The sequence below is a fragment of the Pseudophryne corroboree genome, chromosome 9 (genome assembly GCF_028390025.1).
Source record: "Pseudophryne corroboree isolate aPseCor3 chromosome 9, aPseCor3.hap2, whole genome shotgun sequence".
In the NCBI taxonomy this organism is placed as follows: Eukaryota; Metazoa; Chordata; class Amphibia; order Anura; family Myobatrachidae; genus Pseudophryne; species Pseudophryne corroboree.
Window position 1 is genome coordinate 468,307,462 of NC_086452.1, and position 12,575 is coordinate 468,320,036.

The window sequence follows — 12,575 nt, forward strand, 5'->3', positions numbered from 1 at the left end:
AGTTTCCGCACATTGAGGCAAAAAGGTTTTTTCACAGTAAGGACAATACGTGTTTGGAATTTCCTGCCTGAGAGAGTAGTAACTGCGGACTCAGTCAACACCTTTTAGAATGGGTTAGATAAATTCCTATTGGATAAAGATATTCAGGGTTATGGTGCGTAGGCATGCATTATAGTTAATATAACTAGTCCTAACATAAAAATAACTAGTCCCATAATAAGACTGCATAGGAGACCACAAATAGGTTGAACTCGATGGACAATTGTCTTTTTTCAACCTTAGTTACTATGTTATTATGTTACTATGTTACTACAGAGCAGGAGCCCGGCGGCAACCGACTCCATTGTCTCCCACAGTTACGCCTCTGAGCGTGTCCTATAAAACATCACAGGAGCAAAAACTCAGTAAGACATCCAGTACAACATTTATACTACAAAACCGCGGCTATCTGGTGCAATTATAGTATCTGCAGTGATGAAACCCTGATAGTTGCGTTTCTATGAAATCTATGGCTCTGATGTGTCCATCTTTCTCCCACCAATTTTCTTTAGGTTTTACACAGAAAAGTATCAGTACGTCCTTGCAATGTTATTTGCCATTGAAGAGATAAACTCAAACCCACTCCTGATGCCGAATGTTACATTAGGATATGAGGTCTACGACTCCTGTTATTCGGACGCTGCGGCTGTAGACAGTGTCATATCCTACCTGTCCGGGAAACAGTCCAGGGTGCCCAATTACGGCTGCCGATCAACACATCCGAAGCTGTCCGTTGTGGTCGGTGACTCTCCGTCATCTGGATCAGTTGCTGTGGCTCGGATACTTGGACTCACTCTGTTCCCTCAGGTAATGTGCACTGGATGAGGCCTAAAACACGCTCAATCTGCACATAGGGCCTGATTGTGTAAGCAAAGCAAAAAAAAACAAAAAAACAGGCAACTGGGCAAAACCTTGCTGCACTGCAGGCGGGGCAGATGTAACATGTGCAGAGAGAGTTAGATTTGGGTGGGGTGTGTTCAAACTGAAATCTAAATTGCAGTGTCAAATCAAACCTGTCTAACATTTGTTGGCTACATGCAAAAGCAGCCAGTATTTACCCTGCATAGAAAAAAAACTAAATGTATTTACTCCCCTTGCATGGCAACATGGGGGGTATTTCAGATCTGATCGCAGCAACAAATTTGTTAGCTGATGGGCAAAACCATGTGAACTGGAGGTGGAACAGATGTAACATGTGCAGAGAGAGTTAGATTTGGGTGGGTTATATTGTTTCTGTGCAGGGTAAATACTGGCTGTTTTATTTTTACACTGCAATTTAGATTTCAGTTTGAACACCCCCCACCCAAATCAAACTCTCTCTGCAGTCTACAGATGTGTCCGCATACTCCTATCCTGATTCTGCCAAATATACAATGCCTGGATACTGCGACTTAGACACGAATCTGGGTAAAAAGGAAAAATGGGTCTGATATGAGCGAGCCGCCCCACACTTCACGCCACGCATCTCTTTGCGCTAATCCTAAATCCCTATTACACAATAAGAGATTTTGTATGCAGCAATGATGCAAATAAGACTGTAAATGTAGGAAAATGTATGAAAGTCCAGGAATCACCAATGGCAGACTGTCTAAATCACACCTTGCATCTCGCACCGTATGGCGCAAAAAGGATAGTGTATGAGGACACACCTGAGAGTTGAGTAAATGAGATGCACCAGCCAAGTGTCCCAGTATAAGAAGAAGGAGTGTAATGTATAAATATATTGTGTTTCTGGGGCCCATGTATAATAATATAGATGCCAAATAACCTGCACCATTGATTCAGCAGGCACAAAATGACTATTTATTTTCCCGGTGAGCTACAGCATATCATGGGATCTAAATGTCACCAGTGGTGGGCCATGATTTGGGGTGTCTGGAATATGTGGAACCCGATAGCTAACATTACTACTTTACAAGACTTTCATGGAAGTTTCTCCTACGTCCTAGAGGATGCTGGGGACTCCGTAAGGACCATGGGGTATAGACGGGATCCGCAGGAGACATGGGCACACTAAAAGACTTTTACTGGGTGTGAACTGGCTCCAGTTAGACTCTGTGCCCAGGAGTGACTGGACACACACTAGGGGAGCTCTACTGAGTTTCTCTAAAGACTTTATGTTAGGTTTTTTATTTTCAGGGAGACCTGCTGGCTACAGGCTCCCTGCATCGTGGGACTGAGGGGAGAAAAGTCAGACCTACTTCTTCTTAGTTAAGGGCTCTGCTTCTTAGGCTACTGGACACCATTAACTCCAGAGGGTTCGATCACTTGGTTCGCCTAGCTGCTTGTTCCCGGAGCCGCGCCGTCACCCCCCTCACAGAAGCCAGAAGAAAGAAGCCGGGTGAGTATGTGAAGAACAGAAGGCGTCAGACGGCAGAAGACTTCAGTAACGGAGGTAAGCGCAGTGGTAGCGCTGCGCTCCATGCTCCCACACACCAACGGCACTCACAGGGTGCAGGGCGCTGGGGGGGAGCGCCCTGGGCAGCAGTTACTGAGGTCTCGTTTAGACTGGCAAAAGAGCTTAGTCGGGCCCCGGGCACCGCATACGATACCCCCACCAGTACTTAGCAGCGGTCGCGCTGCGCGCCATTGCTCCCACTCACCAACGGTTTGACTTAGGTGCAGGGCGCAGGGGGGGGGGGGGGTGCCCTGGACAGCAATATGTATACTGTTTAAGGAGGTATACAGTGTGTATACACTATATACGGTACCCTGCCTGCATATAGAATGATAGTATAAGGGGCTGAAGCGCACCGATGAGGGGCGGGGCTTAGCATTCACACAGTTTTCAGCACCATTTTCTCACTGTCCCCACCAAAAAATGTGTACAGCGCAAACAAGGGGGTGGGGGGGGGGGCACAGTCTTTTAGTGTTATGTTGAGGGATATATAACACTATTTTCTTTTAGAAATGGGCATGTAATCATTGTGGTGCATTTTCTCTGTGTGCTCCCTGTCAGATATACCCACTATAGTTCGCTTGTGTCGACATGCGTGAGTGTTCTGTCACAAACACCTATGGGGTTCACTGTTGGCATCGCCGACGCCTGTTGGTACTTGATACAGTAGATGCTGAGTCAACAGGTCGGTAGTGGTATGCTTGTCAAAAGTAAACACTGTATGGGAGACACAGTAGTATGTGGGTGACCCTGTCGGCACCAACTGTTATTACCGGGTGTAAATTGACATGCTGTAACTAACTTATACCTGTATATATATATATATTTATATGTATATTTATGGTACGGTTTCATGGGCCTGTAGCTCGAGCACAGACATGGTAGTATTTCTGGGGGAGTGATATAAAAAATTATATATATGTACACTTCCCTCGGACCCCTCGGAGTCGCAAGAATGTTATTTTGCCTGGTTACTACTTCCTGCTGTCGACGAATACTAGGTTTTCTGTCGACCATAAGGTTTCCTGGTAGATCCACAACTGGGGCATTCAGTACATGGTCATACACATTCAGAACACATTAATGTCACGGGGGAACCGACGGTTCCGGACAATCCGCTTATATGTATGTTATATATATATATATATATATTTAGGATATGTGTGTACTTGTGTATTACATTATGTATATTCATATTATGATTATAATGAATGCTGAAGTAATAGTATTCCTTCTCATGTGCTGGTCGCTCTGTTGATAAAGCTCTAGGGCGGCTGTGACGAGTTGGTCTCAGATCCTCTCAAGGACTCAGAATGTTTATTCCTTTCCCGCCGTGAATAGAATACTGTGGAAATCAACTCCTGGTCGACCCGGGGCCCTGTCACAAAGGATCGTACACAGGAAGCTAAGTGATATTTTATTTCTATGCTTTGGACTTATTTGCATTACTTCGGAGGAGCATCCGATAGAATTTCCCTACAGAGAGAGGGGATGTTTCTTATGTTGATCCTTCTCTATAACATTGCGGCAGGCTCCCGTGCGACTGCAGGAGGTGTGGCCGGGGGAATGCTGATGCTAACTCCGAGAGAAACTGGAGTCTTTTTTCCCTGGGACGGTGTACCGCTGTTTGGGGATGCCTCAGTTAAGTCAATCTCGGCGGATACCACTGGTAAGTCTACCTTCGTGAGTTAGATTCCCTCGCAACGGTTGGTGACGCATTCTGTTGTGGGATGCAGTCATTTTAACCGGTTCGCTACCGTTCTTTTTTCCCTTTCTGTGAAGATAGTGGAAGGTGAAGAGGTAAGAGTTCTGCAGACTTGTTAGGTTCGCAGAAGTGGATGTCGTTTTTTCTGTCTACCACATCCACCGCATGTCGCTGGGTCTATCTGGCTGGAGCCCACACCGGTGGGAACTCGTCTAATACTCTTCAGTCAGTCTGGAAATGGACTTGGGTCTGTGAGTTAATAATAGAATCCATAGGGGGACATACTGAAGTTTACAGATGATTCCCCTCACTGATTGTCAAATAGATCTTACCGATTCCCCTCTGGAAGGGGAGTTAGTATGCAACGCCATACCAGAGTGGCGTCAGGTTCAGGACATTGTCCTGCTGTCTCTGTTAAAAAAAAAAGGTAGAAAAGGGATTAATTGCTTTTTTCTCCACATTCAGCTTACCTGGGTTGATATCCAGGATTGTCTTTGCCATTTCACCGGAGTGATGGCAGTAGGATGGTATTCTTTCAATAGTAAGAGCCATTGTTATTCTGTACTGAGACACCCTCCTGATTACGGCGAGGTCAGGAAACAAGTGGTGCAAATAATTGTTTCCCTTTGACTGTTCTCCAACACAGGGATTGGCTGTTGTTACAAATGACGCAGATGTCGGAGGTGGGTATCAGATTAGATACTGAACGGTTGAGGTTCTGTGTTTTCCTGTGGAAAGAGGTCTGAGGATCCAGAGTCGGATCAGAGTTGCAGTGACAATCCATCAATGTGTTCCGTTCATGAAGAAGATGGGTGCACCCTAAGAGTCTTTTTAGGTGTGCAGGTCAAATGCCAGAGTGGTTTTCACGGGACCAGTTGAAAATGTGGTCCGAGTCTCACCTGCACATGCGCCGGAATATAATCCTAATGGCCAGGATATCGCTCCTGAGGTGTCTGCTCAGTTCTCACCTCCTAGAGGGACGAAGGTTCGGGATCCAGGATTAGATCCTGGTGTCCATGCATGCAGATCTCCGAGGCTGGGAGCAGTCCTTCCAAGGGAAGTATTTCCAGAGGAAAAGGTCAAGCTGGGAATCTTGTCTGCAATAAGCTTTCTTGAATTAAGAGCTTTTTTCGGCGAACATATTCTTCGTGATCTGCCGTCTTGCTTCTGTCGGACGACTTGACAGCAGTGGTGTAAGTGAACCGCTAGGGCAGAGCAAGGTGCAAAGCCGCAATGGCAGAAGCCGCAAGAAGTTTTCCCCTGGGTGGAAAGACTGGTAAACGCTATAATTGCAGTCTTTGTTCCGGATGTGAACGACGGAGAAATAGATTTCATCTGCAGACGTGATCTCCATCCGGGAGAAATATAGTCGTCATCGAGAAGTTTTCACAGAAGTGACAAGTCTTTGAGGTGTGCCTCGATTGGACATGTTGGTGTCTCGACTCAACGAGAGACTTCAGGGATATTGTTCCAGGGCAAGGGACACTCAAGCTATAGTAGTGGACGACCTCGTGACACCTTGGGTGTTTTCAGTCGGTCTATGTGTCCCCTCCGCTTTCACTCTTTCTGAAGGTGATAAACGTAAAAAGAACAAAGGTTCGGGCGATCCTCATTGTTCCGGTTTAGCCAAGGAGGGCTTGGTATCCAGATCTTCAAGATTTACTCGTCAAAGATCCCTGGCCTCTTCCACTACGTGAGGAACTGTTATAGCAAGATCTGGGCGTGGATCAAGCCTTACCGCGGCTGCGTTTGGCGGCGTGATGGTCGAGCACCATATTCTAGCCCGAAAGGGTATTCCCAGTGAAGTCATTTCCACACTTCTTCAGGCTAGAAAAGAAGTAACGACAAAGCATTGCCACCGGTTTTGGCATAAATATGTGTCTTGGTGTGAATCCAAGAAGATTTTCAGCTGGGTCGTTCTTCGCCATTCTTTGCAAGCAGGTGTGGATGCGGGCCTAAAGTTAGGCTCCATTTCAGTGCAGTTTTGGCCTTCTAAATTTTCTTTCTAAAAAAAAAAAAAAGAGGAATTGGCCACCTTTCCGGAAGTTCGGACTTTCGTGAAAGGAGTACTGCACATCCAACCTCCTTTTGTGCCTCCATTGGTACCATGCGACCTTGATGTGGTGTCGCATTTTCTTGTGTCACACTGATTGGAGCCTTTAGGAAAGGTTGTCTTAAAATTTCTCTCTTGGAAAGTGGTCATGCTATTGGCCTTGGCGTCTGCAAGGCGGGTGTCGGAAGTATCGGCTTTGTCTCACAAGAGCCCCGGTTTGATCTTCCATGTGGATAGAGTGGAATTGAGAACTTGGATAATAGTTCTGCCAAAAGTGGTTTCTGTGTTTTGCAGAAACCAGCCTATTTTGATGCCTGTGGTTACTTAAGCATTGGCTGATTCAAAGTCTCTCGATGTAGTCAGGGCTTTGAATATTTATGTCACCAATTTGGCTCAGATTGGGGAAACAGAGCCTCTGTTTGTCCGGTATGCTCCCAGTATGATTGGGGCGCCTGCGACTATGCAGTCTGTTACCCGCTGGATCTGTGATACGATTCGGCGTGCTAGTTTTATGGCTGGATTGTCGTTACCGAAGTCGGTGGAGACCCATTTTACTAGGAAGATGGGCTCTTCTTGGGCGGATGCCCGAGGTGTCTCGGCGGTTCAACTTTGCCGAGCGGCTACTTGGTCGGGTTCAAACACTTTTGCTAAGCTCTACAAGTTTGATACCCTGGCTGATGGGGACCTCATGTTGCTCAATCGGTGCTGCAGAGTCGTCCGCACTCTCCCACCCGGTCTGGAGCTTTGGTATAAACCCCATGGTCCTTACGGAGTCCCCAGCATCCTCTAGGACGTAGGAGAAAATAGGATTTTAATACCTACCAGTAAATCCTTTTCTCTTAGTCCATAGAGGATGCTGGGCGCCCGTCCCAGTGCGTACTGTGTCTGCTGTTATTGGTTCTGGTTACACTCTGGTGGTGTTTCTTTTCTGAAAGAGATACCAAATAAAGAGAAATGGAAAGAAAGTAGACTCTTGTTTGGGAGCACTCAACCTCAGATGGACTAAAGTATATCAATGTCTTATACTGATAAAATCATGTATTTAATAATTTCTTAATAAAATATGTAGAATTATCGGAGTTCAACTGGTATGTGATTCAAGGCTATTAAGCAAAAATATTTATATAGATTAGAGTAGATATTTAGCAAAAAATGCTATAATATAATATAAGCCGGAAAATCTTTTTATGGCCAAGAGGATGTCACCTTTTAGTCTCAGTAATGTCCGTCATAAAGAGTATATGATTATCTCTCATACTGCAGAAATCCATTAGGGAAATTTAGTTGCAGAAAATTAAATCATAGGTCATATGGATCCGAGTACCTATCTTTGACATATATTTTGGCAGCAATATTTATTGCAGTACCAGGATGTTCCAAGGTGGTCTCCCATCCAAGTACTAGTCCGGCCCTCCACTGCTTGGCTTCCAAGATCAGAAGAGATTGGGCATCTCCAGTGGGGAATGTCCGCAATTTTCATGCTGGCCCTTTTTTTGTCACCTTAACCGGGAATGAGATTGATCGTACTTTCCACAAAAGTAGGAAACGGACACACATGTGACAATCAGGCTCATATATACAAATTGGATATAACACTTATATGGCAAAACAATGTAAAGGCCACAAATATCCAACAGGGTAAATCCTTCCTTATTGACCAAAACAACTAAATGAGTAGTCTAAATCACCAGTATAGTCATTATGCAATAATGAGTACAATTGTGTGGGTGCACAGGGGGGTAATGGCTAAACGTATATAGTGGCCATACCAATTATTTGTGCAATACTGTACACCAACTGAAAAATTGAGAGATTTACTCAAACATTTATAAGTGGTCACCGAACCACATGTCAGACTGGTCCTTAGTTAACCCATGGAGGTCTGGATTTGGAGTCACACTCAAAATTAAAGTGGAAAAACACACTACAGGCTGATCCAACTTTGATGTAATGTCCTTAAAACAAGTCAAAATGAGGCTCAGTAGTGTGTGGCCTCCACGTGCCTGTATGACCTCCCTACAACCCGCACAAGTGGCTCAGGTAGTGCAGCTCATCCAGGATGGCACATCAATGCGAGCTGTGGCAAGAAGGTTTGCTGTGTCTGTCAGCGTAGTGTCCAGAGCATGGAGACGCTATCAGGAGACAGGTCAGTACATCAGGAGACGTGGAGGAGGCCGTAGGAGGGCAACAACCCAGCACAGGACCGCTACCTCCGCCTTTGTGCAAGGAGGAACAGGAGGAGCACTGCCAGAGCCCTGCAAAATGACCTCCAGCAAGCCACAACTGTGCATGTGTCTACTCAAACGATCAGAAACAGACTCCATGAGGGTGGTATGAGGGCCCGACGTCCACAGGTGGGGGTTGTGGTTACAGCCCAACACCATGCAGGACGTTTGGCATTTGCCAGAGAACACCAAGATTGGCAAATTCACCACTGGCACCCTGTGCTCTTCACAGATGAAAGCAGGTTCTCACTGAGCACATGTGACAGACGTGACAGAGTCTGGAGACGCCAAGGAGAACGTTCTGCTGCCTGCAACATCCTCCAGCATGACCGGTTTGGCAGTGGGTCAGTAATGGTGTGGGGTGGCATTTCTTTGGGGGGCCGCACAGCCCTCCATGTGCTCGCCAGAGGTAGCCTGACTGCCATTAGGTACCGAGATGAGATCCTCAGACCCCTTGTGATACCATATGCTGGTGCGGTTGGCCCTGGGTTCCTCCTAATGCAAGACAATGCTAGACCTCATGTGGCTGGAGTGTGTCAGCAGTTCCTGCAAGACAAAGGCATTGATGCTATGGACTGGCCTGCCTGTTCCCCAGACCTGAATCCAATTGAGCACATCTGGGACATCATGTCTCGCTCCATCCACCAACGCCACGTTGCACCACAGACTGTCCAGGAGTTGGCGGATGCTTTAGTCCAGGTCTGGGAGGAGATCCCTCAGGAGACCATCCGCCACCTCATCAGGAGCATGCCCAGGCATTGTAGGGAGGTCACACAGGCACGTGGAGGCCACACACACTACTGTGCCTCATTTTGACTTGTTTTAAGGACATTACATCAAAGTTGGATCAGCCTGTAGTGTGTTTTTCCACTTTAATTTTGAGTGTGACTCCAAATCCAGACCTCCATGGGTTAATAAATTTGATTTCCATTGATAATTTTTGTGTGATTTTGTTGTCAGCACATTCAACTATGTAAAGAACAAAGTATTTAATATGAATATTTCATTCATTCAGATCTAGGATGTGTTATTTTAGTGTTCCCTTTATTTTTTTGAGCAGTGTATATTATGGTACATACAGCCTGGCACTCTGCTTCAGGGAATAAAGTGATGGAAGCAATGGGATAAATTAATGCTGCAGCACTCTGAGTCGTTTAAACATCACAGGTGTACTGAAAAAATCATGATGTGATTTTTCCAATACACCTTTGATGTTTAAAAGACTCAGAGTGCTGCAGCATTAATTAATTCTATATATATATATATATATAGATATATATAATACTCACTATGGAGTAGAGGGGTCACTGAGGTCCAGAGGCATGCAGCAGGGCAGCGCAGCGTGAGTATCACTCACAGTGCACCTGCTTTAGAGTCCTCTTTACTTTCAAATTGTGGCGGGCAGGAGGGCTGGCTGGCTGGCAGGCGCATTGGAGGGCGGCCATGGCTGAAGGGGCTGTGCAGCGTGACCTCGCAGACGTCACGCCGCACACAGCAGGGCAGCCGGGGCCAGGCAGTGTCTGAGGCTGAGCCGAGCGCTAGTGCTCAACGGCGCTGCCCGGTCAAGAATCAGTAGTGCGCATGCGCACGTGAATCCCGGGATTGAAGGCTCCAATCCTGGGATTCAAATCCCGGCATTTTTGGCCCCAAATCCCGGGATCCCGCCGATCCCGATCCCGGGATTGGCCACCCTACTGGCAACAGACTCCCTGCAACGAGGGACTGAGGGGAGAGAAACAGACCTACTTTAATGTTAAACTCTGTTTCTTAGGCTACTGGACACCATTAGCTCCAGAGGGAACGGAACGCAGGTCTCACCCTCGCCATTCGTCCCAGAGCCGCGCCGCCGTCCTCCTCGCAGAGCCGGAAGATAGAAGCCGCGTGAGTATGAGAAGAAAGAAGACTTCAAAGGCGGCAGAAGACTTCAGATCTTCACTGAGGTAACGCACAGCAGTAGTGCTTTGCACCATTACTCCCACACAGCACACACACGGCAGTCACTGTAAGGGTGCAGGGGGGGGGGGGGGGGGCGCCCTGGGCAGCAATAAGGACCTCCAAAACTGGCAATAAGTATATATACAGGCTGGGCACTGTATATAAAAGAGATCCCCCGCCAGTTTTGAATATTTCAGCGGGACCGAAGCCCGCCGCTGAGGGGGCGGAGCTTGTTCCTCAGCACTCACAAGCGCCATTTTCTCCATGGCACACCGCTGAGAGGAAGCTCCCCGGACTCTCCCCTGCTTACCACTGTGAAAGAGGGTTTTAAAGAAGGGTGGGCACATAATTTGGTGCAAATAGATGAATACAGCGCTATCTGGGTAAACATTCTGTGTTTTTTCCTGGGTCATTGGCGCTGGGTGTGTGCTGGCATACTCTCTGTTTCTCCAAAGGGCCTTGTGGGGGAACTGTCTTCAGATAAGAGGATTCCCTGAGTGTGTGGTGTGTCGGTACGCATGTGTCGGCATGTCTGAGGTAGAAGGCTTTCCTAGTGAGGAGGTGGAGCAAATAAATGTGGTGTCTCCGTCGGCAACACCGACACCTGACTGGGTGGATATGTGGAATGAGTTAAGTGCTAATGTAAATTTATTGCACAAAAGGTTGGACAAAGCTGAGTCCAGGAATTATGCACAAAGTCAGGCCCTGCCTGCCCCTATGTCGCAGGGACCCTCGGGGTCTCAAAAGCGCCCACTATCCCAAATAGTAGACACTAATACCGACACGGATTCTGACTCTAGTGTCGACTACGATGATGCAAAATTACAGCCAAAATTGGCTAAAAGTATTCAATATATGATTATTGCAATAAAGGATGTTTTGCATATCACAGAGGAACCCCCGGTCCCTGACACGAGGGTACACATGTATAAGGAAAAGAAACCTGAGGTAACATTTACTCCTTCTCATGAGCTGAACAAGTTATTTGAAAAGGCTTGGGAATCTCCAGACAAGAAACTGCAGATTCCCAAAAGGATTCTTATGGCGTATCCTTTTCCGATCAAGGACAGGATACGGTGGGAATCCTCCCCAAGGGTAGACAAAGCGTTGACACGCTTATCCAAAAAGGTAGCACTGCCATCCCAAGATACGGCTACCCTCAGGGATCCTACTGATCGCAAGCAGGAGGCTACATTAAAGTCCATTTACACGCACTCTGGTACCTTACTCAGACCGGCGATAGCGTCGGCTTGGGTTTGTAGCGCTGTAGCAGCATGGACTGATACCTTAACGGCAGAATTGGATACCCTGGATAGGGATTCCATTTTGTTAACCCTGGGTCATATTAAATATGCTGTCTTATATATGAGGGATGCTCAAAGAGACATTGGCCTACTGGGTTCTAGAGTCAACGCTATGTCCATTTCTGCTAGACGAGTCCTATGGACCCGGCAATGGACAGGTGATGCCGACTCAAAAAGGCATATGGAGGTTTTACCTTATAGGGGTGAGGAATTGTTTGGGGACGGTCTCTCGGACCTGGTCTCCACAGCTACGGCAGGTAAATCAAATTTTTTGCCTTATATTCCCTCACAGCCTAAGAAAGCGCCACATTATCAAATGCAGTCCTTTCGGTCAAATAAAAACAAGAGAGCACGAGGATCGTCCTTTCTTGCCAGAGGTAAGGGCAGAGGGAAAAAGCTGTCAACCACAGCTAGTTCCCAGGAGCAGAAGTCCTCCCGGCCTCTACAAAATCCACCGCATGACGCTGGGGCTCCGCTGAGGGAGTCCGCCCCAGTGGGGGTACGTCTTCGACTTTTCAGCCACATCTGGGTTCACTCACAGGTGGATCTCTGGGCAATAGAAATTGTCTCCCAGGGTTACAAGCTGGAATTCAAAGAGGTGCCCCCTCACCGATTTTTCAAATCGGCCCTACCAGCTTCTCCCCAAGAGAGGGAGATAGTTTTAAATGCAATTCAAAAATTGTGTCTTCAACAGGTGGTGGTCAAAGTTCCCCTGCTTCAACAAGGGAGGGGGTATTACTCATCCCTATTTGTAGTCCCGAAACCGGACGGTTCGGTCAGACCCATTTTAAATTTAAAATCCTTGAACCTATACTTAAAAAGGTTCAAGTTCAAGATGGAATCGCTCAGAGCGGTCATCGCCAGCCTAGAAGGGGGGAATTTTATGGTATCCCTGGACATAAAGGATGCATACCTT

General features: G+C 46.9%; 1 protein-coding gene and 1 pseudogene across 1 annotated transcript in view; one reads left to right on the forward strand and one right to left on the reverse strand.

The window, feature by feature from the left end:
* Window positions 1-557: 557 nt before the first annotated feature.
* The window catches only part of LOC134958858 (extracellular calcium-sensing receptor-like), a 46,165-nt gene continuing 34,147 nt past the window's right edge, over window positions 558-12,575 (forward strand). The window contains exon 1 of the mRNA XM_063941564.1: window positions 558-846. Coding sequence (XP_063797634.1) covers window positions 586-846 — 261 coding nt within the window. The 5' untranslated portion in view covers window positions 558-585. The remainder of the gene's footprint in view (window positions 847-12,575) is intronic.
* Window positions 7,551-7,670, reverse strand: LOC134963396 (5S ribosomal RNA; annotated as a pseudogene).